The following is a 27,388-nucleotide window of genomic DNA, read 5'->3' as shown; positions in this document are numbered from 1 at the left end:
ATGCTATGCACAGAGATTCCCTGACCTTCAACATCACAGTCATCCAACTTTACAACTCCATTCTTCATACATGTCATCCTTCCTTCCACAGTCAACATTCTCTTCCCCTCCAGCTCTAATAACACAGAAATCATCTTCGATGAAGCATTTCTTTATCTCAATCTGTACATGTCACTACATGACAATCTGTACATGACACATGGCCATTATGGTCCTCAAGCAGATACTTATCCAGTTACTCTTCTAAGGAGTTAATTAAGTTGGCAACAAGCACTACTATTGAGTGTGTTCACATATACAATCATTTGTGTAGGGAAAAGAAATCTTCTCAATTCTTGTCTTGTTCAGGAATTGTACTGCTTAAACCTACGCCTTCCTTCATGGTCTAATGAAATCTTACATCAGCATTATCAGTGCCTTTTCATTGTTTTGAACTCCTGAAATGGCCGTTGGTTCAAATCTTTTTTTGTCATGAGAACAAGTCAGCTTTGTGAGCCTCTCCTCATAAATCTGAGTTCATCCTCGTTACCCAGCCTTGCAGGAATCGATGTTGTAAGCCATCTGATGTCTCCAAAAGTTGGTCTATTTTTTTAAGCACGAAAACAGCTGGTGCACAGAGAGCGAACTGGCCATTTGCGCCAATGTGAAGTGATTGTGATCCACAGTGTAACCTCACGGTAAGCAAATCAGCACTATGTTGAAGCAAGTTACAATTGGGTTGCAATGGCAAACATCAAGTTGAGTTTTCAAAGGGCTCATCCTGGGAACTTTGGACAACTTGTCTAGTCCATATTCATATCCGTAACACAGACAAAATACACAGCTGGTTTACATTCAGAGCTGTCACAATTGGGAGTACAACAATGTCAATGTAGCTTATGATTGATTGGCTGAACACATTATTTTGATCAAGGATTAAAATACTATTTAAAAAAAACTATTGAACTCATTAACACTCACTTGATCCTGCAATAGTGCTCCACCAAAAGCCCAAACACAGGCAAATACAAAGTATATCTCATAGATGTCACGAGTGGGGTCAATGGGGATATTTTCTGGTGTTAGAAGACAATCCAAGAGGGAACACAAAGTCTGCAGAGTCAACACAAATAAGTTTTGTAAAAGAAATAGTTTTGTGAAACCCAATCTAAAATTAAATTTCAAAAGTACAACATTACCCATACAATATCCTAATAATTCACGATTGTGCAGAAATGAGAATAATGTCATTATTCCTTGTCAAAGGAATTTTGCTATTGAAATCAAATGAACAGTAGGAATCTAGAAGTGACACCAGCATTCTGTATGGCAAGGTATTTATAGCAAATACATTCTTAAAAAATCAGTTGTTTAAAGAAAATGGAAGATTTCTACATCACGGCTGAGCTGAAAATATTCTTTCCTACCTGTACCATACTGCTTTCTGGAACTGGAGTAATAGTTTTAAGATTACATCGTACTTGCTCCAGACAGAAAGGAACATATTTGTCAAACAATATGGTCAGATTAGCTCGCTCTGACTGTGCGCTGCGAGTGTCAATCCAGCTGGTGACGTACCTAGAAAATAAGTCGTTTCAATTATCTTTTACACAAAACGTGTAAGGAAACATTCGTCTGATTTACAAGGAGTAAAACACTCATGGCCCAGTGACTTACGGACTCCAACCTAAATCCTGTGGGTTGACGTAAAGTATCCCGGCTCTGGATACCGTAGCGGGAGTGGCTGCCTGTAGGTGACTGACTTCAAACACCAACCGCATGGAAGATGTTAAAGATATCCGCTCATTGCTGGCTAAAGTTAAGACCTAGAAAAACAGGGGGGGGGGGATAAAGATTGTTGTTAAAACCTTCCATTTCTTTTCTATTCTGTTTAATTCTTTTACTTACTTGTTTTAAAGGCTGTACACCTACATATATATATTATACATACATTTATATAAATTTATATAAAACAGGGTGGTCTAACCTTTTGACTGCTGAGGGCCAGATGTCCCATTTGAGCGACATCCGTGGGCCACATAAGCAATATTTTTGTGTTTCCCTTCCAGAAACATAACAATTCCGGGTTATGGAGGGAAAGGGTGGGCCAGATGAAATGGAGTGAGGCGGGGATGGAATAATTTTATTGTTTTATACTGCGTCTGGATGAAGGTAACGTAATACCAGTTGTTTATAATGAGTCCACTTGGAGAATAAATGATTAATATAGAGTTAACATCTAACCTTGTTGTCATCCATTACTGTATTAAGTGACTCTATCCACATCGGGTCAATATCTCCATCTAAGACAATCCACTTTGGACCTTTGTGAGAAATGCTGGAAAGTTCTCTCATAGTTGTTGAAAACAAACCTATTCATTCATGGAAAGAAAACGATTAAAGCAGAGTCTTCATTACTGACGAAAGACCCTTCTTTACAGCTATTCTGGTTAGCTGAAAATAGAGCTGCCTTGTATTAGTTAAGGCAACATTGTGTTTACTAGTATTTAATATTGTCAACATTAAATCAACAAATGGACGGGGTCAACTTATTGAATAATTCAAGATTACAACATGAATACTGCACGAATAAAGAGTCAGAATTTGCAATATATTCATTCAAAGTCAATTCAAATAGAATTCACCACCATCTCTGTTGCTATAAGATGCAAAGATGAGGTTTCTAAATTTTATGAAACTTACCGTCCTTCCATTCACGTGTAGCAGGATGCAAAAATCCAAAAAGTTCATCGGTTGTTACCGCCTTGGGGTTTATATCACACCATATTGGTTTTAACTTCATCTTGGCACAAGTCCTATGAAGAGTTCTTAATATCTGTTAGTATCATAAACAATGAAATCTTGATGAAGAGGTTCTGGGGGAAAAGGTTTGCACAATTTTTAACTGCTCTCGTCAGTGCACCTGAACTCAGTCAATCCAGACAACAACCTGCCTTTATATAGCGCCCTTATATGTCCCAGAATACGACCACAGAACACATTTGGTGGCAGTATTCAGGAAACCCATTCGGTCTTTTAATTAATGAAATCTACATTGCAAGTCGTCTGAATTTTCACATACTGAGTGATCACACATTTCAAATTCAATACAGTGTGGTCGCTATAGACAGAATTGGATATTGCTAATCAAATAATGATATCTACTTTGAAGCATTGTTTGAGATCAAAGAGAAGATACAGCATTTGCTGAGAACATTCGAGCATTCGTGAGTGGACTGAAAATATTTCACGCAGTGATTAGTCCAACAGCTGATGCAAAAGAGACTGGTCAACATAGGATTTTTTGTAAGATTTAATTTTGAATACTCTTTAATTCTCTTCGATATTGTCTTTGATGGGTGTGTGTTATCCAGTTTTATCTTATTATTTAGATAATTATTTGGGGAGATACGTTTGCAGGGCTTTGGGGAGAAAGTGGAGGAGTGGGGTTGATTTGGAAAGCTCTTTTCAAAGAACCGGCCCAGACACGATGAGCTGAATGGCCTCCTTCTGTGCTGTATAATTCGATGATTCTATGATTTAATAGTTAATATGATTATCATCTCAGTTAATAAATATTTTGATTTAATACGCTGAAGTCTGTGTTAATTGAGGAATGTTCCCATTTGACAATATGGTGTTACAGGCTAAGATTAGGTAGAATCGTATGGCTCACTTGCCTGACTTTTGCCCGTTCCAGCATTTCCTACGAGAAACACTGAATGACGCACAGCCAAAAGCTCCTCGAGTTGTGTCACCTGTAAAAGAGAAAGCAAATACAACATTTCTAAGAATTTTCACCTAAACCTTTTATGGATTGCTGTGTATAGCAGTTAATCATTAAGGAAATGACGGATCACAAAGCTATCGAACGCAGTAGATTGAGATAGCATGTTGATAGCAAGTTGATATTGTAGATGCTCAAGAGTGCAAATGACCAAATGTCTTGCCCTACCTTAAAACAAACACATGCGAAACTTCAAACAAGCCTGGTTATTTGTTTTAATCAATGTGAACAAAAGAGGGCAACTTGGCTAACAACAAAATCAGGCGGGTAGCTCATCCAGATTGATTCAATGAGCCTGTGGTATCAACACACTGCACAATTTCAAACTGTAGCATGATAGAACATCATAACTAGAATATACTCAAGCTCGGACTCTCTTTCTCTCTATAGTGACCTCCTCCTGACGTCAAAGGCGCTAAACAAATGTAAGTTGTTGTTTGTTGTTAGTGGTCTAGAAGACGTGTTAATTAAGACATTAAGACGTGGATTATTATAATTATACACTCATAAATTAAATGCATTAGAATGAGAATCAAAAACATTAGACAATGACTTGCCGACTCATTTTCGTACCACAGTGCTGTAGGTTCACCTGCAGTTTGAAATCTATACAGACTTTTTTGTTCAAGATCATTTTGATTCCCGAGCAATTAAAAAGCTTGCTATTGCAGCGATAATTAAAACTGGTCACGATGAGAATTTTGCTAATGAAGAGATCGTGTCATTTCATATCCCCGAAACCCATTTCCAATTCCTAAACCACAGGCAAACGGATGGAAAATCTTTTTGTTTGAGGTGCTAATCAAACAGTAAGAAAAAAAAAGCTGTTTCGACCACGTTCAGTTTAGAACCAAGTTCAGTATAAATAACATTTTGTTAGCTTGTTCGAACAATTTGACAGAGTAAAGACATTAGCCAGCTGTTAGATGTGCTGATCTTGGTACACATTTAAGAGTGAACATTACAGCCTCTAATTAGCTCATTTGGATTTAGGATAAACTAAGCATAAAACTATTATTTCCACCTTTAATGTGAAGTTTTCCTCCGCCTGCAGGTGCAGTTCTGAAATGGATTGACGCACCATCTGTTCCAAATCTGGGTCTCTTTTCCGCTCTACGTCCAATGCTGGGAAAAGATCAGCGATCAGACCCAGGAAAACAGGGACATCGTTGGTAACAATTTTGGGCAAATTGAAATCCCTCAAAGCACGCATCAGGACCTGTAAAAGAGCAACGAGCAGTAGTAAAACTAACAAGACAAAAACATACAAAAGACATTCAATTAACAAACATAATTAGAGAATTATGCTGCGTATGGTTTGTTAAATCCAATCTGTTAAAGACAAAATTATTCTTGGCACACACACAGGCCACCTCCCAAATTTTAGTGCCATAACAACTGAAGCACTTTTTTTATTAAAAAGTTAAATTGCGTTTCCTATTCACTCCATATACAGGCAAATTGGATTTATAAAGCACAGTGGTACAATAGAATTTTTCTTTTGCAAATCAGTATTCATTGGTTTTGAAATATCACAACAATTTCTAGTAAAGAGAAACGTGAATGTTATCGGAAAAAACACAAACGTTTGTGGTCGGAGAATATTTCAAAAGCACTGTAAAATGACAAAATAGCATTCAATATCACACAGCTTTGCCCATCATCAACTGGACCTTTCCAAACAAAACCTTTTATGGTTTAAGTTTAAAATAACACAGAAAAACAAATGCAACTTATTATAGGCCCCATTTTTCATGAATTGCCGTAGGAAAGTGCAGACTCTCACAGAGGAATGGCACTACAATGCTCACCCAGTAGCAAGCAATCGCATTTTCTGACCTATTAATTGTTCAGCTAATAGGATATAAACAGAATACTTAAACATGGTTATAGTTTATGCTTCTCATGTGTAGCTCTTCATATAACTCTTCATTTGGTCAGCCTATTCATGGAAAATAATAATAATAATAACTCTTGCATTTGATATAGCGCCTTATCACGTCGTTGTGACGTCTCAAAGTGCTTTTATGATACAACTCGTAGAACCTCAGCTACCTGTTCCTCAGGTCTGTTTCGATCTCCTCTCTTCAGCGATCCAGCGACCACTAAGACAGATTTTATAGCTCTAAGACCCCAGTCATAATGATCCTACAGGATGACAAAGGAACTCGATATGAAGCAAATCAAGGAAGGAAACAAAAAGTGCAGCAAATGTCTTTCTGACCTGGGAATTTAATCTCTACAATACAGTACCTGCTTTGACAGGAGCTCACGGCAGAGTGTGTAGAGACTTATGAACTTTCTGGCAAGTAGCCTGGCATCTAAGAATCCCTCTGCCACCAACATTATTTCGCAGATTAACTCAAAGTCTGGGATTACCATAGCGCAAGGTCTGCCAAATGTGATACCAATGGCAAGTTACAATATCTCGGTAAAATTGGAAGGATTAAATCAATCAATCAATCAATCAATCAATCACAATATTTTGTGCTAATGATAACTATTGGATTAAATCACAAAACTCAAAAATCAGAATGTACGGTCACCAAAAGAGCAAGACCACCCTCAAGCATGTAGGGGAGGAGAGAGAAGAGAATCACACAATTTTGGGCCATTCATCGTATCAGGAAACATAAGCAATCGCTAAGAAATATACATCTCAGTGCTTTCATTTTGAAGGTTAGACTAGACAGTTCTAACATGTTCAAGGTAACAATCCACTCAAAACTTTTCAGCCATTCAATGAAACGTTTGAGGAAAGTATTTATCAGCACATACCTAAACAGAGCTTTAAGATTCTCAGGTAGCTCTGCTCTCCCTGCATAACCAGGATTTAGAGTAATAAATATGCCAACAGACGGTTTCAGTTCGATAACTTCTCCTAGAAAATAAAATCTATTGATGCAAAGAAAAAGGTCATTCGAATAAACTGGAGCGAATGGAACTTCCGTGTAATAAGAGTTACATACATCAAATATTGCTATACCTCTTTTTCTTGTTTCTAATTGCATCTTGAATAGCTTTCACTTGTACGGCTACAACAGAAAGAACTTCCACAGAAATGCGATTGAATTCATCAAAACATCCCCATACTCCAGTCTGGGTGAGACCCTTATAGATATTTCCTATGGACTAATATTGCACAAGAAAACAATTAAAAAGCTCTCTAAAGATCACACCCTTGGATCATATCAAACTAGAGTAACTGTCACAGTAAAACATGTTAAATGAACAATGAGTATGGGAATCATTACTTGAATCAGTCTCAGAGATGAAATACAATGTTTTACATACTTTAGGTAATAACACATTTTACCTCGCACCAACACGTTAGTGCCATAAACCTCAACTAATCAAACGAGTTCAAGAGGGAAAGTGGAAAAAAATTGGCAAAAAAGAAAGATAAATAAAGATAGCAATTTCATTTTCGGTCTTGAGAATTTCAATTCACAGTTCTGGCTCGAACCTGATTACCTTGTAATCCATCTGTTCAGAGCAGTTGAAAACATATACCATAATTCCCAGAGAGCGACCGAGATCTTTGGTGGTCTCGGTTTTTCCAGTTCCCGCAGGTCCTGATGGTGCTCCACTCATTGTCAAGTGTAAGGATTGGGTCAGGGTAATGTAACATCTGAAATCATTAAAATGATAATGATGTTATGTTTCCAGAAATATGACATTATATGATAATGCTACCTATCCACATCACCGACATTTTGCTTAATTAACCATGTTGGCCTGAAAAAAACAGTCACTGCCTTCAACAAAAGATATTGTAAAGCTCTTCGAGGAGTTTGACATATAAGGCATCGTGAAAATTATTATTTTCTTTCTTGCCGGCTTTTTTTTCGGGATTTTTTTTCTCAGTCGAATTCGGTTAGTTAAAAACTGAATAGGCAATCGTGGGATAAGCCTGGATATTTTCCCTTTTGGTTCTGATGTTGAATGTAGAATTGTGATCATTAATAATAATAATAATAATAATAATGATCCTTGCATTTGATATAGCGTCTCATCATGTCGTCAAGATGTCTCAAAGCGCTTCACAGAATATACTGGAAAGTGGAGTGATTGTATATTTTGTGGGCGAAACGCGGCAGCCAATTGCGCACAGCAGCGTCCCAGAAACAGTCCAAATTATTATCATTATTTTTCTATCATATTCAAGAGCTGTGAAGTTCTTCAATATAAAAGCCTCGGAAGTCCATGCAACGTGTATCTCATTAAAACAACTAATGAGTCCAATGAACAGACATGGAGGAACGGGCGAGAAACACACAGGAAACAAAGTCTGTACCATCACAATGGGAATATTTTTGTAAACCACTGAACAGATGACACAAAGCAATATGGAAATTTACTTCTTTCACAATAACATCTGATTTAGAGTTCTGTTCTGGAGATTTGTATGCATCTGCATTTTAAACTAGATGGCCCCATTATGCAACTGTTCTATTCAGATGCTGTCGAACCACACATTACCTACCGTCTGTGATGAATGAATGGTTTCTGAAAACAATACCTCTATGTTGCACAAAGTAGCAAGGAAAGAAACACAAAGGATATTCAATAACTTATTCTAGTGCACGTAAAAAGAAAAGATCCTTGTTCAAATTGGTCAACTGAGAAAGGAGCTATCACACTAAATTTACCAGGACCACACGATGTACTAATATATAGAGTCGGTCGACTGATGCAAATAGTTATACCCCAACTTGGTTTGTTGGCACGGCAAAGGTATTAGTACTCAGAACCGTGAGGTAGGCATCGAAACCTTTCTTTTAAAAAAAACTTGTTAAATAGCAAACCGCAAAGGTGATCATACGTTAAATAAAATATGTAGCGCAAGATATAACACTCCAAAATGACATCAACTTTTCCGCTTACGGGTGTTGTTTCACTCAACAATCCCCAAACATTATAAATTACTGCGAAGCTCAGCAAACAAGTAACCCGAAAGAACACAGGGCTCGAGAAAAAATGTCCTCACCTATCTGTGAGAGGGGTAATTACAAGTCGAGGTGTGTTACCAAGATACTCGTATGAATACTGAAACTGGGCATCACAAATGTTAACAAAGCAATGTCTCTGGCTCTCATTCCACCTGTGCCTCAGTTGCGAGAGCCAGACAAATGCCTGACTATTAGTGACCTAATAAGAGAGAAAAAGGTTGAATATTCTATTTGGACAGTTTCAAAGTATTTTAAATACAGTAGACTTTTTTTTAAACCAAAGTGAAACAAGATTGCATTATCACACTCTATTCCAAATAAATGGCTCTGCGTTCTCGGAAAACAATTTCATGTACTTTCCATCCTTTCAAGAATAAAACTGAATATAAGCCTTGTGGCCAAACAATGTAAACGCTTGGAAAATTTCCTGCAACAACATGTCTATTGAGAATATTCTTTGCAGTAACCATTTGCAGGAAGAATGCATTCTCCAAACTGCATTCCGGAGTCACAAATCTTTTACAAATGATGTGATAAGAACATAAGAATTGCTGGACCAAGATCCGTCCAGTTCGCCTTCACGCGTTATGTCCCAAACTGTATACTGTATCCCGAGATATTATTTACCAAGGGAAATCTATCTAATTTGTTCTTGAAAGAATCGACACTTCCTGCTTCCACCGTCTCCCTGGGGAGTTTGTTCCACGTGTTTACTACTCGCTCTCTGAAGTCGTGCTTCCGTAGATTTGTTTGGAATTTCACTCCCCTTCGATCGCAGGCCATGTCCTCTGGTTCTACTGTTCAGCACACGATAAATCGGTTTAACATGATCTACATTAACTATATCTGCTCCACTGCAGCACACCTTCTTGTCGCATGTGTTCTGCTCAATTCCAGAGGAAATGGATTCGGCTGTTAAGAATAATCTGCGGAACAGTGCTGAGCTTAGGAGAAGCATCTCGCAGCTAGGTGTGGGGTAGGAATGAGGCACCACTTAAAAGGAAATGAGGGGAAAAAAATTCTCCCAGCTCCATCTAATTTATGCATATGCTGCATTCAAACATCTTAATCACCATCTGTTATTTCATGACTGTGTACATGCTAAAAATCTTAATGGATGGAGAACAATTATAGTTGGGTTCATCTGTCCAGTAGGTAGCATTCAGAGTCACTTTAAGGCATTTATTATCGTGCAAATACAGTAAATACAGAGCAGATCCAGGATTTGTAAAACGAGAAAATATAGATTTTTTTAAAAATACAGTACGGCAATCCAAATAGGTTATGTGCAGCATGTAGTGTATATATGAGAGAGCTAGTTCAGCTGTGTGACATTTGTTTGAGCTCTTGCAGTGCAGAAAATGAACAAACGCTGCCTCAAACTGCATTCACTCCAATGCCAATTGTAGTCATCAGGATTATGGGGAATTTATGCCAAATAGTACAAAGTCAAATGTAAATGTAATTATGTAATGTATCAATGAAAAAGGCCCAAGTGTCGGAATCAAAACATTCTGTCATTTCTCGGGAGAAACAACCGAACAGACCCCCTTTACAAGGAAATTATGTTTATTTTATGCTTTTAAGAATGCATTAGGGTAATTGCTACAACAAATTACCTTCTGTGCTATGAGCTTTGCTACAACATCTCTGGCATGCACATCAATTGTACAGATTGTCATAATCTTCTGCCGATCACCATGGGTGAGCTCCCCTAGTAGCATGTTTATAAGAGCATTTAGCTGAGCAATCTGCAATAAAAATAATTATATTTGACTAGTCAAAAAGATAGGGTAGGGTACAGCACACTACACATGTCATACATTGAATAGTTATTTCAGTTAGTACCATACATGCAACATGTCCCCCTTTTTATGTCGGGAGCAAAATACAGGAAATGTGCTTATTATTAAAACAAGCTGAAACTGAATTATTCAGAACTACAGAAGGCTGGGAGAGGATAAAAAAAAGCTTTAACTTGATATTTACGTTACGAAGATTGCTACTACTGGGCTTGCTTACGTGACAAACACATTCTGAACCATTTTTCACGCGAAAAGAAAACACAACTTGAATTATTGGCCAGAATTATTTATGGTTTTGCCATTTTGGTCACTGTTTTTTTTGCATCAGAATAATCATTGCATTTGATACAGTGTCTCATCACGCTTAGCTATTTGAAAATACTCCATAGAATGGGAAGGGTATGTTTCATTAATTAATAAATATTAAGCATTCTCATTGTAAAAAGTATGGTAAAAAGATCGCCTCATTTAAATTAGACTTAAGCAGAGCGATTCACGTAGCAAACCTTACACCAACAATATCAGATCGAGAATAGTGAGATGCTGAACATAAAATCTGGAATGAACACAAGATAACATAAGATATATTAAGTAGCCGTTATTAAGTGTTGGTACGAGATAATGCTAAGATAGATACTAGAAAAACGTTAGGAGTGTGAAACAGAGAATATTGATTACAACAACCAATTACATTTGTATAATGCCTTTCACGTGGGGAGGACGTCCCAAGATTACACTGACTGTCACTGACTGTCTAACGCCATTTTATCGCTTACGGAGTTCAAATTGATAGCTTTCATTTTCCAAACAGATTTGCAGCTGAGCAACTCACCTGCTTTTTGTTGTAGTCTTTTAAAGCCGTTTCGAATCCTTCCTCAAGACGCTCAAAGGCAATTCCAACATCTGTGGTCCACCAAATCTGAGTGCCACTTAAGGCTACCTGAGCCGGGTAATCAAACAGCCACTGATCTCTTGGCTTCTCCTCGTATGCAGCCACTGCATCCGTGACTTCCCGCTGCACTGTGGCTCTCATCGTCTCCTCAAGGCGTCGCAACCAAGATTCAACCTAGTTAGAGAGAGAGAGAGAGAAAATAATCTTTGCTAAGATAAGCTCATGTGGAATCGGTTCATTCCTTCCACTTGCAGTGACATTGCAGGTTCCTTTGAAAGTTATCTTTATCTTTACGGGAAGAAGCGATGAGAGGTGGGGGGGAGAGGGAGGGGAGGTAAAGAGAAGAAAGCGGATTGAGCCCAAGCTTTTCGTGTTGCCTATTTCTCTGCCTGCGGTGGTTTGACTGCTTCAGGCAGTTCAGGATAGGATTTAATTGCTTAGTAGATGGTGGTAACTGACCAGCTAAGGAACATCAATTTTGAAGACACCAACAGGGTTTTAATAAAGACGAGGAATAGAGTGGGTCAAGCACATTTCCCTAAGGGCCCCTTTGCAAACATGTTGCTGCAAGACAAATTTCTGTTTAACATTGTCTGATCTCTGCATCCTCTCACAAAATTGTGCACCCAATTCGACAGCTAACTGGATGCACCACAAGAGGCCAGCCTTGTAGTAAGGCTGGAAGATCGCACATTAAAAGTTTGCAGCACTTCTGCCTTGACGTCATACTAGAAATCAGGAGCAGCGTTCCATTTCTGAGTGGCATTTGTTCATACACAAATTGGGCAGTTTGTTTCAATCCCAAATTACTGATCATTATTGCACGTCTTGACTATGTTCCCACTGAGCAAGTCCCACTGAAAAACTTTTCTGGTAGAATCATCCACTGGTTAAAGGAAATTGGATAAGTACTTGAAAAGAAAAATTTGCAAGGCTATGGGGAAAGAGTGCGGGAGTGGGATTGATTGGATAGCTCTTTCAAAGAGCTGGCACAGGTACAATGGGACAAATGGTCATCTTCTGGTAAGATTCGATGAGTCTATGAAATAAAATTCAATTTTGTATGAGCATAATTCAGCACAATACGTTAACTCAGCTAAAAAATGTTTACCTATTTTGTGTTTTAATTCTGAGTATGTGCATAAAGAATAAACAAAATACTTTTGGAAAGCCTTAATGGATTGCAACATACTTAAGATTTTCCAAACGTATTCCACTTGAAACTCAAATGCAAGATAATACAGGTAACGATGCACTCACCTGCCCTTCACAGATACAGGAAGGTGAAAGATGTACATATTCTCCTTCTCTGCTGTACATGCCGACTGCTTCACACACACCACTGTTTTCCTCTTCATTAGCAAATTTTAGATCAGCCAAATTGTCAAACAGTTTAAGCAAATGTCGGGTCACCTGTTCAGAGTTTAGAAAGATTAAATGCATTTCTTTTCTAAAAACAAAAACAATAAATTGTACGTTAAAAAGATATATTTCTTTTATTTTTCTCTAACTCCCTCCTTGAGCTTTTGCCCTTAGCATCACAGCATTCCTTGCATTGGAAAGGAGGAAAACAGATTAGATAAATTGTAGTGGAAGAACAGACATTTATCTTGTATAGAAGAACAAACATTTAGTACAACATTATAAAATACTCTTTATAAAGTGAGCTAATTAAATTTCCTATACATTATATAATATATGGCTGTCCACACAAATGGTTACCTGTGTTGGCTGGGTTCCTTTGGATATAATTTCCAATAAATCCATTGCAGATACAAAGTAAAATCTTGGAAATGCAAGTCGTTTTGTCTCAAGATAGTCAGCCAAGGATTTCTCACATAGACACAATCTGCAGAAATGTAACAAAGACAGACATTATAATCTTCTATGAAACCAAATGCTAGATATTTTCCGAAGTGTTTTAATTCCCTGGGTTGTTGAGAGTATTTGTATTGAGCCAGTGAAAATTTGGCCTTATAAATGAAAATGAGGTCGATTACAAAATGCCACTGAAATTGAGACAAGCGAAAGTGGTTGGAAAGTCATGAATATCATATAATGATAATCTGTGCATTTGATATAGTGCCTTATCACATGGTTGAGATGTCTCGAAGTATTTCACAGGATATACTACAAAATGTAAGGTACTTTGAGACATCTCGACCCTGTGATAAGACACTATCACAAGATTTTGTGGGCAAATGTAGCAGACAATTTGCTCACAGCAATGCTCCCACAAACAGCCATGGAGTGAGGGATCAATTTTATTTCAGGGATTGTTGGCCAGGACAAGTGATGAATTGTTACCTTTGTTGAAGAGCTTCTAATTTTTCCAACAGTCCCGGGTTGTTTGTTATATCTATTACTTTTTTGGTCTTAATGGTCATCGACATGAACTCCTTAGATGACAAGAGGAAAATAGTTGCTTCCAATTATACACATACAAACGGAGTGGAATTAGTTTTGATGCACAAATCATCTTGGGAGTAACTGAATTATAAAATTGACTGAGACAATCCCTCTGTAATTAAAAATCAAGGGATGGAGCTTAAATAAAACTTGTCAATAATAGAGAAAAAAAGTAAAAACACCTTAAAATCCAAGTCAATTCCATCAAATCTTTTGGAATCTTCAGGGAGTTGATTCCGAATGTCCTCAGAACCAGTGAATATGCTCTGCAAATGAGCCCATGTCTGTTGCACCTCCATCCAAATAGAGATGACTGTATCACTGAGTATTAATTTCTTCTGCCAACTACTGACATCCGTCACAAAATACTCCACGTATTTACTCGTCAGAATATTTTGCAGTTGGACCTATAAAACATGAAAATAGGATTGAGAACTGTTTTACGTAACAAAAGTACTGACAAATAAATTAGCGTCTAATGAATAACTATCAAGTTAAACTAACCGTTCTCTCAATGTATGTTGTTGTCATCACCAGTTTTGGGGAGGGGGCAAAATTACATTCCTTAAGGATGAATGACAAATAATCTGCTCAAGGCACTAGAAAATATTCCCTTCTCCACTATTGGTAAATGATCTTTAACATTTACCCAAACCAGCAACCGTGAGCTCAGTAATACCAGAGACAAAGGCTTTTAAACTTTGCAGACAATGAGGAGGTTGAACGAGACCTTGGGATATCAGTTCACTAGGATGACTATTAGGCAGCAATTGATAAACTAAAGAGGACCCTGGGTTGCACTACCACATCAATCATTCAAAGATCATTTATTTTATTCGAAACATTAATAGCACGATTGCTATGATTGCTGATAACACGAAAATTGGTGCTACGGTGGGTTCCAGAGAGGAAGCTGATCTAAACCATGTTTGACCATTTTCTCTCTCTCTCTCTTCGCCTCAGGCCAGATGTGTAGGTATATATTGTAAGGAGCAGGTTGTTTCGGAAGTGAATTTATGGGCCTTTTTTCACTCCTTCCTATCTATAACTGTAAAATATCACTCATCAAGCCACACCTAGAGTAATATATATATATATATATATATATATATATATAATATATAGTTCTGGTGAACAGAACATAACTGGGTCTCCAGCTTAAATTTATCAGATTCCAACCAACTCTAATGCAAACAAAATATTATTATTATGCAACCAACACTTGTTTTAATGCCAGATTTAATAGCAGATTAAAAGCAACATCAATGCATGTCGTCATGTGCGAGTACTTGATACTTTGGGCCAAGAGTATAAATAATGCAGCTTTTTAAAAAAAAAAATTTAAAATCTACATCTACCCACAAAAATATCCATAAAAATTCATAGTTGTATTCTACCACTTGATAAACATCAGAATGACTGCTCACAAACTTGAACTGGAAACTTTACAGTGATAACCCAAGAACATGACCAGATTGAAGACATCTGCAAGCATTTTCCACACATTTTTTTTCATGATCGGAGAGAAAGTCACGCCAAATCTTACTATTGCAAATTTAAAATTATGATTTCTTCCAAACATATGGATTGAGCATGCTGAAAATGTAATCAGTTCATCGTTAGTCTTCCCTTCCCTGAGTAATGATTGTATCCTGACACACAGCCAGTATGGCAATTGTATTACATCTGTGGAAGGTTTAATCAAAACCTGAAAAATAAGGTTTACATTAGTTATTATTAGTGTGTTAATGATGTGTAGTTATTTTTTTTATATTTAACTTTATTGAGATAAGTATCCTACATTAAGTTTACTATAGGAGTTTCGTGGTTACATTTTGTTTTGCAACCTAGAAAGTTGACACTATAATTAGATATTTTAGAATTATTTTAAGTGGATATAAGAGTTCTGCAATCAACTGTCGACTGAGATAGATTAACAGTTCGAGCCACGAGCACAAAGGTTTTCTGTTTATGTGGGGGGAAAAAAAACCTCACAACTTACTGCAGAGTTGAAATTTTTGGAAGGTTTTACTGACCTTTGTATCATAGAAACATCATTTAGAATTAATGCAATTTCATTTTTCGATCCAATGGTGTAGGTTGCTGTTGTTACAGACAGCTGTGCGGAGCAGAAGAGTGCTTCAGATCAAAGGACTCAAATCCTTGCAGGTTTTTGGCCTAAAGCACATACTGTAATTTCCTTCTCGACATTGTACAAACCTTTTAAATAAGCAACATTACCTGGCTTGAACAATAAATCAATTACATTCTGCCAACAGGCTTTTTCATCTGACACACAAGCAAAGAAAGGGAAAAGAAAGACCTTCACAAAGGTTTGACTAGTTCAGATCTCTACATGAGGTTTAAACATCACACAAACATACAAAAAAGCCCAATGAGGATGAACGGAATAAATCCTATTGAGTCTGACTGTGAAAAGTTTATTTTTTAATTAAAGCGCACTAGCGGTGACTACACCTATAAATCCTCATGGTGAAGTTGCTTTGAACCTTTTGATTGAGCCATGGCAGGTATTAGAGATTGCTCCATCCACATGTTTAAAACTATTTTAAAATGATGAGGGCGTGTCCAGTTGTATTAAATGTCAGCACAGAGAAGGAAGGGACATTGTTGTTAACAATAGATTCAAACGCAACATATGCGTTGCACTCAAACCTCCTTACAAAGTTCTGCTGAGTTCAGTTCCAAGTGTCAATTCAAACATGCGGACGCTGCAGAGAAATCGGTGGGGAAGGGGAAATAAAATGCGGGAAGAAAGGAATGATAAAGAATGATGTCCAAGTTGTACTCGCTGTCAGAGCTGGAAGCAACCCTGATCCCACCACATATCACATCATCTAAATAATATATAATCCTTGCATTTGATATAGCGCCTTATCAATTCTTCGAGACGTCTCAAAGTGCTTCACAGAATATGCTGTAAAGTGAAATGACTGTATGTTTTGAGAGCGAAACACAAGTCAGGATTACAAAGGTGTTTTTCAAACACAATCGATGAATTATCTCTCAAAATCTGATTTTTTTTGGTCTTCTAATCAACCTTCTGTAAATCCGTACCTGATTATCTTCCAGCGTCTCAATGAGAGTCTCATCAGACTTCAGCAGTGGAGTTCCTGTAGTGTGATGGTTTTCATAAGAAAACTCCATGTCTCGCCATGTTTGACCGATCTCTGCCAACACCTGAAATACCAGCGAAAGCTTCATCTGTTATTGAAAGCAAGTCTCAAGACCCTCCTCTTTGACCCCGCATTCAGCTACCCTCCTATCCGTACCCTCCCTGCCCTTCACCACCCACCCTCCCACCACAATCCCAAGCCCCAGCCTCGGGTCCACATCCCTGACTGTCCAGCGCCTTGGGACGTCCTCCCAACGTGAAAGGCCGATTTAAACACATGTAATATTGTTGTTGCTGCTGCTATTGCCAAAGAAACGTGATGGAAAAAGCTACAAGTTTCACCTTTTCTATTGTCATTTCCTTGACTGCCTTGTCCACAATATTTTTCACTTCCTCTTCCACTCTGTGCAGCTGGAGAGCTAACAAGTCTCCCAGGGTGGTGTCTGAATCCATGGCAAAGTTGACCTGTCAGAGGAAAACATGTGCGCAGATTAGTTTTGGAGAGGAAATAAAAAAAAAATCAAAGAAACACCAGAGAAATCTTATGACTTACGCTTGTTGCATTCATTAATTGCTGCCAGTGCCTCTCCCTGACTGCAGGATTCTGTAACTCATTAATAGCTCGAAGGGACGTCAACATATTTTTGACAGTAGATTCGAGTCCAGCATAGGCATCCCACACTCTAACCTCCTTATCAAGTGTTTTCATTTCCTATTGGGAAAGGCAAAACTCTTTAAAACTGGTAAATATAAACACACACACATACGCCACACACATACGCCACTCAACCACACACACACACACACACACAGAGCAGCCCAGATGGTTTAAATTCAGATCATTTGTACCTTTGCAAACCTTCGCAATTCCATATCCATTTGTTCCACGTTAATCTGTTTCCACTGTGTCCCTGTCCAATCATCAATACTTGTCTAAAATTAAAAAAAATTAAAAGTCCCAAATTTGGCAGGTTAAAAATTATGGCTTATGTTGTAATACTCATGATTCCCCTTACACACAATCAGTTATTTTTAATTCAGGTTCAACTGAATGAGTTAGCACACTCCACAACTCCGCAAAATATATAGGAGTACAAAAGAATCATAATAGAGTCACTTTCCATTGTCAGAAACCTGCCATATTCATCTGCTTTGTGAGAAAAGTAGTGCAATTATCACCTACTGTTCAGAATTTTCCTGATGTTTCATAACGAAGGAGAAATCTTTGTGATACTATCGCAATTAACAGGAAAGAATGTACAGTTCACTACTGGAAAGACCCATGATACAACTTTTTTTTTAAAAAAGGATATCTTTTAAAGAAAAACAACTGCTTTGAAAAGAAACGTTTTCAAATAATGCAATTTGCAAACTGGTTGTGTCTACTGCACTTCTCATGTGTTGAGGGAATTTTGATATTGGGATTTGGTTTCAACAATAATTCTTGTTTAAAGATTTCGCTCAGATAACCTTTGTCTCGATACACCAGAAGGTAAGATTAAAGAATATAAAAGTATAAATCCTTCCTACCTGAACAAAAAAATATATATCCCAGACAGATTTCAGTAAAACAATATCCGAATGGCAATGCTTCAGTTGTTTATAATCTGGAATGCTCACTTCGAAAAGCTTTGCTGTTTCCTGAAGTGTTTTCATTTCTGCTGTAAGCTTAGTGATATCCTTGTGTGTCTATTATAGGACAATAACCATATTATACAAGTTAAAATGGATCTACAATCACTAATACACAATGAACCATTATACCAATAAAGCTCTCTTCATTCTAATAAGGCAATTAATACCATAACTTTCTTACCTTGTCTAAAAGACAGTAAGAATCAAGTGCATCAAATCTAAAGAGGGCTTCATTTTTGAATATTTCTCTGAACTCAAATTGTTTTTCCTGCAAGACAACAAGACAATAGCTGAGCCATTACTTTTGTTTGAGACCTGTACAAATGTTTCCACCTAAACACAGTTCCATTGCAGTCATTAATTCTCTGATTGCTTTTAAGTACGTAGTATTGTGTGAGACATTATGTCAATAACTTGTGGCGAGAAGAGGAGGACCAGAGACTACAGCAATATAATTAAGATTGGTAATTTTACAACAGAGACAGTATAAGGTAAATACATTTGCAAGTCGCACCAAGTTGGGGAGAACAGGGGAATCATCTGACTGACCAGATTTAGGCTAACATCAGCGGCAAAGCTGTGCAATCTTTGTCCTGGCAAACACATATCCATCCCGAAAGCAGTCAGCACACACATACTCGTAACTAACAGTACAGCAAGCCTTTTCTGAACATAATTAAGACCATCTCCTAATTAGTTCAGACAATGGAAATATGCTTTTAGCATTCCAATCATTCCTTCAATAACTGACAACATGTCTTATGTGCTTCATTGAATCCAAGCTCCACAGGAGTTTGAATTATGTAGAGCAATCATCAGACGTGACTTAAATGTCATACCTATGATCTACTAATAGATATCCATGTAATCTGGGTGTTTTTTCCCCCCTCAATAGCTATCTGTGTGGTCTGTAATGTTAACATTTTGGGCGCATTAACCGATACAGAATGAATGTGTGATAAGTCAGGCATCCAATGGCCTACGCAGGTATAATAATATTCGAAGTATGATGAGCCACCTGGATGTTCATTGAAAATCCTTTCTTATTCACGTGAACAAAAGTATTTTGCTCAAAGGTGAGCATGTCAGCATTCATCAAGACTGCAATACTCAGTATCCTTCTAAACGTAGATATGGAATAAAACACTGAGTAACTGGTTGCTTCTATTTCAGCTCAGGAAGGGTATAGTGAGATCTTATTCTTTATGTATTAGTAACTCTATGCGGCTGAACACGGTTGACAAAGACATTCCCTGTACAATCTCCCTCTTGAAGCTATCGAAAAAGCAGTCCTGTAGAAGGTCGTTATTGCAGTAACCTTCCTTCACAGCTACAATTAGAGGGCAATTCTGGGTCAATGTTGATGGGCCAGAAGAACAGCTCTATTAAACACAGAAAGACTTGGAGGAATTGTGCAGGACTGCAAAAGGCAAGTTACAGATTTCCGATAGGAAACTCTGGGTTTATAAGTTTGAGTGCAAATACAGAGCTACATGGAAGAGAGTTGAGCCAACAGGATCAACTGCATATGAGGCTTTACCACTGATCTACGTGTGTTTTTCTTAATTAAAAAAAATCAAAATGAAAAATTCAAGGTGTAGTTGCAAAAGCTTGCGTTCCTTTACAAACACAGAGAACCATCTTGAAGGCCCAAAATATTTTGTTTCAATCAGAATTGTTCAGGAGACCTCGGAGTCCTCCCACATCTTTCCAAAGTTATAGAAAAAAAACAGACTTGCAATCTTCACGAAGTCAACAATTCTGCATGACTTTAGATTATCCATCCAGTCGGAAAACTACAAGAAAGTACAATACCAGTGGCCAGTTGTTAATTAATGATAAGCAAATTTCTTCAATATCCCTCCACTTCAACTAATTTTTCCAAGCCATATTTGTCCCAGAATCACAACAATGGAATTATCAATCCAAAAGGCAATCCATTTCTGACACTAAATGCTGCTTATTTAGTATTTATTTAGGACTATGTGGTCTTACATCTTAACACCAACAGAATTAGTTTCAAGACTATTCCTAATGCCCAAAATGCTACAGATATCTAATTTTATACAAAAAAAAGGCCGTTTTGTGGGTGAACTGTCACTTCATATCCATACATCACTATTTGGAGTTGAATCTGAATAAACATTCTATTACCAACGGTAAGGTGACAAAGTCATGTGCAAAATATATACTGCAAAGCAAGCTATAAAGAACGACTATATGGTCTAAAACCAATTATCAAGAGATATTCACAAACTACCAGATTAAACATAATTCACAGTGAAAGGGGAGGTAGCATTACTCCCATTTTATAAACTAGGATTTACATTATCAGATCCATTTAGAATTCATTACCATCAAACACATAATTGTTATCTCTGGACATCCCCTTCTCACAGAGTTTACAATTTCTTGGTTCACTGGAGCTTACCTCTAGCTTGTTAACAGAACAAAAAGTGTGAAATGGTTTGGCTCAAAGCACTGAGCTAAAAGCTGATCTCACCTCAAACTGTACACATTTTCTTCTGATAACACACACTTCATTGGACTGCAAAGGTGTCACTTCATGCTTTACAGTTAACGCAATCTTTTTAAGGTTCTTCCATTTTTCTGGCAGTTCCTAAAATAGTTCAGACGGAGAAAATATGCAGAATATATTCTCAAGCATACAAAATGATATGCGTGTCAATATTTTAGTTACACCCTGTGACTGGATGGTTTATGCAAGAAACAAGCCCTTCAACTCTGTTAATGAGCACCCATGCAATGGGCTTCCAAATAATTTAAAGGTTGCAGAAAAATACTTATGCAGTACTTCTTCAAAGACACAAATGTATTTCAAACACACTCAAAGCTGTTGAGTGTGGAAAATTTTGTGATCGTCTATTACGCCTTAGAAGTGCACTTAACATTTACAGAAACCTTTTCAGTAACTACTTTGCTGTGAACAAATGTATGAGATCAAGTCTATATAGATACATCCATAATATACAGAGAGAGAGAGAGGAGGAAAATAAATATTGAAATCAATTTCATAAATAATTTCTATGGCTCTAAGAGCGGGCGAGTGGGACTAGTTGGGTTGCTCTTTCAAAGAGTCGGCACAGGCATGACGGGCCGAATGGCCTCCTTCTGTGCTGTAAGATTCTTTGATTCTATGATAAAATGCAAAAATTCAGCAATGCCTTCTACAGTTTTAAAATATTCTGTCATCAGCTTTATATAAAGTTATATACATGGGTAGATGCTTTGGGAGCTACAGCAGGTAGGGAAAAAAAAGCCGTAAAAAGCAGAATTAAATGATTTGTTATGGATATTAAATTCGGATTATCCACATTCATGTATAATATGACAAATGGTTGCAATAGACTGAGCGGGGAACTAAATCAAAAGCATTTGAGTGATATTGTTCATGTTGATTGGAAGGGTATTTTTACCTCAAGCGCTGCATAAATCTGTTCAGGCACCTGCTGCCCATAGCTTCTCAGCAATTCAGCAGTTTTTTTCAGAGACTCAAAATTATCATCTGTTGTTGACTGCCTGTCTCGGACTGCCATCAGATGTGTCATGATTTCAACCAATCCAACGTAATCTCCATCTTGCACCTCCTTTGCAAAGCCTTTCTCAGTGTCACGGATAAACTCGACCAATTCACTTACACTAAGAAAAAAGAAAAAGAAAAAACAATTTCAAGTACTAACCTTAACCATGAAGCCACGTGCAGGAATACCTTGCTACAACGCACTCAGGTGGATGCAATGGCTAATTGACCATGTTTAAGTGAGCTGCATAAAAATGGCTGATTTCCAGTTTGTCAGGTTGTGACCGACATCACTTCCTGGACGCGTGGACGCGTAACAAACAGGAATCAATGTCAGCTGGCGCTTTGCCCGCAAGAGTCACCTCGCAGTATATCCTGTGAAGCGCTTTGATATGTCTCAAAGACGTGATAAGGCGCTATATCAAATGCAAGGATTACCATTATTATTACCTGACAGCATGGAAGTCAGACATGTTTTAACTTCGAAAGCTTGCTAGGCTTTGGGACGTCCTCCCGACGTGAAAAGCGCTATATCAAATGCAAGGATTATTATTATTATTATTATTATTAGGCAATGCTGGAAAAAAGTTATACTTGCGCTTCTCTTCCACAGTAGACCTGGCTGTATACTGTTTAGGAAGCACAATATTGAAGGGCACTATAACGGGGATTCTTTGTGGTTAGATCCATTTGAAGGCATATTTAATCCACACAAATGATTGCTTTCATAGAGTTTCTCAGAAATAACCCTTAATGGGTAATCGTGATAAAGGCTTAATTGTTTTGATCTCAATATTGTCAGCTCAACACACTACGGTCACTTCGTGCATCATTTTTTTTGAGTTCAGAATCAGATGCAATTTAAACAACCCAGTTGTTCTTGTTAAGTGGTAATTTTTTAATTAGCGGTGTAGAGAAATCTTAATTCAAACAGTTTTACGATGTTAGTGGGTAATTATCACGATTAATAATTACTAATTAACAATATTTAAGAGAAACTATTTATTTCTGAATGTTAACACACTATTTTGGCTAAACAATGACAGTTCTGTCAGTTTCCAGATATTCCCACAATTATAGCGCTGTAAGCGTCTTTGGTAAGTTCCCATTAATTACCCCTCTTCGAATCTATTTTTTTCACTGAACATTACTGAGGTTTGCTGCTTTCTTAAAGATTTTTTTAAAAAAGTAGTTACAAAAAACCAATAAAAAATTCCACTACAATTAATCAGCTAAAATTATTATCATGTAATGGCACGAGCTTGGTTTGTAACCACTAGTCCTGCCAAATTGTGTTATGTTTATTAATATTTCTTGTGGAAAGAATAATTGCACGTTGTTAACAAATATTGCAAAGTGTAGCCAGAAAGAAAAACTTAACTCAGCCGCAACCCTTCCAATCAAGACATACAGTTGTAAGTAGTCGTGAGATTCACAACTGGGTAATTAATTCCATGTTGGAACTTAAGAGCCAACATTATTTTGGGGGTTTAAAAGCAAAGTTCAATCCTGGATCCACTTTAGCTCGTGGCTTTGCCCTGTGTCTCTTTTTGTTTCCTATGTGCCTACATCAGAGAGAAACCACATTTGCTTCTAAATGTTCAAGTTGGTAACATGTTATATGATAGTATTTCCTTACCTATCAATCACATTGTTTAGAAGATGTTCCTTAAACATCCAGCTCCATCTTTTAATTATATTTAACAGAGATGATTTGAATGGTTTAATGCACACTTGAAACCATCCATCAAAGACATGCACATCTTCAAATCCATTAAGGTGCATGTATAATGTTTCGTAATTGCTGATCTAGAATAAATGATAAGTAATTTCAACAAATTGCATGTATAAAATTACCATGTCCATCTACATAATGTTGCCAGCACTGCATCCTTTCTTCTGTATAATGTGTCTAAGATTTAATAACCCGAGGCATTACAGAAAAAGCCCAAATTACCCCAAATTTACTAGGGGTATTTCTCTCTTCTGCATTCCAACATATATGCTTATCTGATCACAAAATAGAGACCTGCTTAGGAAAGAGAATAATAAAAATATACATACCCATTTCCTTCTGCATATTCCCTCAAAGATTCCCCTGACAGGGAAATAGCCTAGGATATTCCTGTGACAGTACTAACTCCGTAAGAGAGAAGATGAGGTTGAATATCCCAACTTATAACAATAATCCTTCAATTTGCTAAGGTGCTTATAGCTTTGAAATGTCTCAGAGTGCTTCATAAGTAATTGATATCCAAGCCTGTGAATCTGTAGGCAAATGCGGCAGCCAATTCTATAAACAAGAATTGCTGCATTGACCTCAAAAGGTCCTTAAATAGACTGGAAAAAATGATTACTCGATAATTCTACTATTCATGTGAAGGTGCCATGGCCATTCCAATGCTCACACTTTGAGGAAGGCATGTTTGATATGTAATGGTGATGTGGAACATTGTCCGATTAAACACATGTCCTGCCTCTCTATTTCGCAGCACATACAATGCACCAATGGTAACCTCGAAAAATGTTTTAGGAGTTTTTTTTTTACACTGCATTTCTTTCCAAACAGAAAAATAATTAAACCATTCAAATCGCAAAGGAAGGGAAACATTGGGATGTTGGTTAGGAGTGTTTTTTTAAAAAAAATGCATTTCATCCTTTAACAAAATTCTCTGGCATCTCAAAGACATGATAAGGCGCTATATCAAATGAAAGGATTATTATTATTAACCTTACCTGCTCTTTATATTGGTCCAGTTGTGGTGGACACTTTGGAAGTCCATAGTCTGCTTGAACCTCTAATTCCTCTGGAGTGAGAACATGACCATAGAGGAGAAACTGCCTCATGAATTCAGTTTTGTTATCTATCCACAGGTATCTATATCTCCCAAACGAGGCCTGAAACACTTTGACTTTGTCAACGATCCTCTTCACACGATCCATAACCTCTTGGCGCATCAAAGTCAAACTGTGATTTGTATCCACATCTTGCTGTGTATGGAAATAAAATCTTAGTTACATTTTTACCACATTCTACAAGTTTTATTTAAAAAAATTACTTTGCATTCTCTTGAATCTTCAATCACATCCTACACAATTCACCTACAAAAAATACAGTCAATTCACTTTACAGTATATTCCGTGAAGCGCTTTGAGACATCTCAACGATGTGATAAGCGCTATATCAAATGAGAGGATTATTATTATTAACCAATATCCTTTAGATATTTAGTTGCCTTTCCTACTTTTGTATTCGGAAACCCCCTCTCTCCCCATTTATAAGTCCCAGAACCTGATTTGCTTGTTAAATGCTTCTTGTACCAGCATGTCATCCTTAGCGTCCCCCCAGATAGGCAGACAAGACATTGTTTTAATTCTCCCAACAAGTCTAGTATTTGAGCTCAAATCCCCGATGTGGAGTTTGAACACACAAGCTTCTTTGTCAGAGGCAAGACTGCTATCAACTATTATGCAGCTTCATGCATGAACACACAATAATTTAAGAACTTCCAATTGAAAATGTGACCCGGATAAAAGTTTTAACATTTCTCGTACCTGATAAGTGTCGATTCCTAGATGTTGGGCTACTCTTTGTACTTTGGAAGCCGCTGTGTAAATATCAATCATGAATTGTTCCATGAGGTCATAGAAATTATTATGCATTCCAGGGTCCAGGGGAGGATTGAATGCCATCTCACACCCGTTAAGGACCAGGTGCACTTCAAACAGAGTGGATGTTATTGGCGTCGCTTCCGTGCATTCAATTAGATATCGAAGGAAGGATTTAATAGCAATAAAGAATCCCTCTGAAACCATGTGATCAATGTACTCTGCGTAACTCTTCCACTCATCAGTTTGTGCATCTGCATTCAGCAAATGTTGATTATCCTATGGAAAGAAAAATCAATCACATCAGCACAAATGTTATTTTTGCATGCGCCAACTTGGAATTGGATTTCCAAGAACACCAATATGTAATATAGAGTAATTGCACAATTAAAAACAAAGAAGGGGGAAAAAATAGCACTTTTCAGTGCGCTTCCAAGCTAAAAATAGAACATCATTTAACTGAACATGACAATCTTACAGCTGAATGAGACAAAAGAAAAAAAGCAAGAAAGAAAAAACACAGGTTAGCAGAAAACAGACAAAAATTGCCAGTCTTTGCGCCTGTAGAGTAATTATTTCAACCGGAGATTTTTTTTATATAATTGAGCGCTGAAGCCGATCAGAAAACAGCTTTAATCTGGTTTACACAACTGCCACCAAGTGAGGTTTGCTGCAAATTGTCAGCTGAATAATAGCAACTGGTCAAGTGTAAATGATGCAGAGTTACACAGATTGTATATTGGGATAAAATCCATTATCTCCTCACCTCAGAACTGGTCTCGACCAGGAAGGACAGTTGGTATGTAAAACAAATTTAATTCCCCCCACCCCACCCACCCCTCATTTTCTTTAGGAAGAGAGACCGTAGTATTCCCATCAGTTTAATTAGCACAGTATATAACTCAGCACAAAGCATTAATAATAATCCTTGCATTTGATATAGCAATTTATCACGTCGTTGAGACACCTCAAAGCGCTTCACAGAATATATTGTAAAGCGGTTTTGACTGTATATTTTGTGAGCGAAAAGCGGCAGCCAATTGCGCACAGCAGCATCCCACAAACATACATACACTCAATGCATATACAACTCTTACCTCGACTAACTGATGAATCGTTTCCCCGCTGCCTTGAATCAATTTATAGTAGTTGGCAATTTTCTCTTCTCGATCATCAAAACAGAGAAGACCACTAGATTTACAATGTCTTTGCACAAAAAATGGCTCTCGATTCCAGCTCCGCATTATTGTCTGTATGGTCTCCACATTCTGTTTGGCATTCTGTAATCTGCTGTCCACATCTTGGATAAGATCACTCGTCTGATGAATGTAGTCCCACAAATCCTCAGAGTACCAGGTTAGGCTTTCTCTAGCAGGTATCAACTGCTGATTAATCTTCTCCAATTCATCCCCAGCAAGTGGAACTTCCACTTCTAGTATGGTCGTCTGTAATCTGTTATACCCTTCAATAATTTGATGCAAGATTCTAACGTACTGCAAAGAGAAACTTGTGTCAATGTCAAATAAGATGTTAAAGAAAACATCAATCATATCCAACGAAACATTATAAGTCTTTGACTAATACTTTCAAACTAACCCCAGATTGCAAATTTTACAATGACAAAAAATTACTGACGTCGAGAC

General features: G+C 37.4%; 1 protein-coding gene across 1 annotated transcript in view; it reads right to left on the bottom strand.

Moving 5' to 3' along the window:
• The window catches only part of LOC103176578 (dynein axonemal heavy chain 11-like), a 91,469-nt gene that overhangs the window by 52,669 nt on the left and 11,412 nt on the right, over positions 1-27,388 (bottom strand). The window contains exons 14-44 of the mRNA XM_007890210.2: positions 26,843-27,238; positions 25,692-26,024; positions 24,873-25,127; positions 23,776-23,945; positions 22,033-22,255; positions 21,099-21,215; positions 18,777-18,863; positions 18,491-18,649; positions 17,810-17,893; positions 17,514-17,672; positions 17,303-17,425; positions 16,903-17,025; positions 14,007-14,231; positions 13,723-13,814; positions 13,138-13,264; positions 12,676-12,828; positions 11,356-11,589; positions 10,338-10,469; positions 8,757-8,917; positions 7,241-7,397; positions 6,753-6,898; positions 6,545-6,661; positions 6,020-6,158; positions 5,822-5,914; positions 4,791-4,985; positions 3,660-3,737; positions 2,683-2,815; positions 2,224-2,351; positions 1,657-1,805; positions 1,407-1,557; positions 961-1,092 (exon numbers count right to left, since the gene is read on the bottom strand). Coding sequence (XP_007888401.2) covers positions 961-1,092; positions 1,407-1,557; positions 1,657-1,805; positions 2,224-2,351; positions 2,683-2,815; positions 3,660-3,737; positions 4,791-4,985; positions 5,822-5,914; positions 6,020-6,158; positions 6,545-6,661; positions 6,753-6,898; positions 7,241-7,397; positions 8,757-8,917; positions 10,338-10,469; positions 11,356-11,589; positions 12,676-12,828; positions 13,138-13,264; positions 13,723-13,814; positions 14,007-14,231; positions 16,903-17,025; positions 17,303-17,425; positions 17,514-17,672; positions 17,810-17,893; positions 18,491-18,649; positions 18,777-18,863; positions 21,099-21,215; positions 22,033-22,255; positions 23,776-23,945; positions 24,873-25,127; positions 25,692-26,024; positions 26,843-27,238 — 4,971 coding nt within the window. The remainder of the gene's footprint in view (positions 1-960; positions 1,093-1,406; positions 1,558-1,656; positions 1,806-2,223; positions 2,352-2,682; positions 2,816-3,659; positions 3,738-4,790; positions 4,986-5,821; positions 5,915-6,019; positions 6,159-6,544; positions 6,662-6,752; positions 6,899-7,240; positions 7,398-8,756; positions 8,918-10,337; positions 10,470-11,355; positions 11,590-12,675; positions 12,829-13,137; positions 13,265-13,722; positions 13,815-14,006; positions 14,232-16,902; positions 17,026-17,302; positions 17,426-17,513; positions 17,673-17,809; positions 17,894-18,490; positions 18,650-18,776; positions 18,864-21,098; positions 21,216-22,032; positions 22,256-23,775; positions 23,946-24,872; positions 25,128-25,691; positions 26,025-26,842; positions 27,239-27,388) is intronic.

This window comes from Callorhinchus milii, unplaced genomic scaffold (genome assembly GCF_018977255.1).
Source record: "Callorhinchus milii isolate IMCB2004 unplaced genomic scaffold, IMCB_Cmil_1.0 Scaffold6, whole genome shotgun sequence".
Taxonomy (NCBI): domain Eukaryota; kingdom Metazoa; phylum Chordata; class Chondrichthyes; order Chimaeriformes; family Callorhinchidae; genus Callorhinchus; species Callorhinchus milii.
Note: the sequence above shows the minus strand (reverse complement) of the source record. Positions and strands in the feature narration are given on the sequence as shown.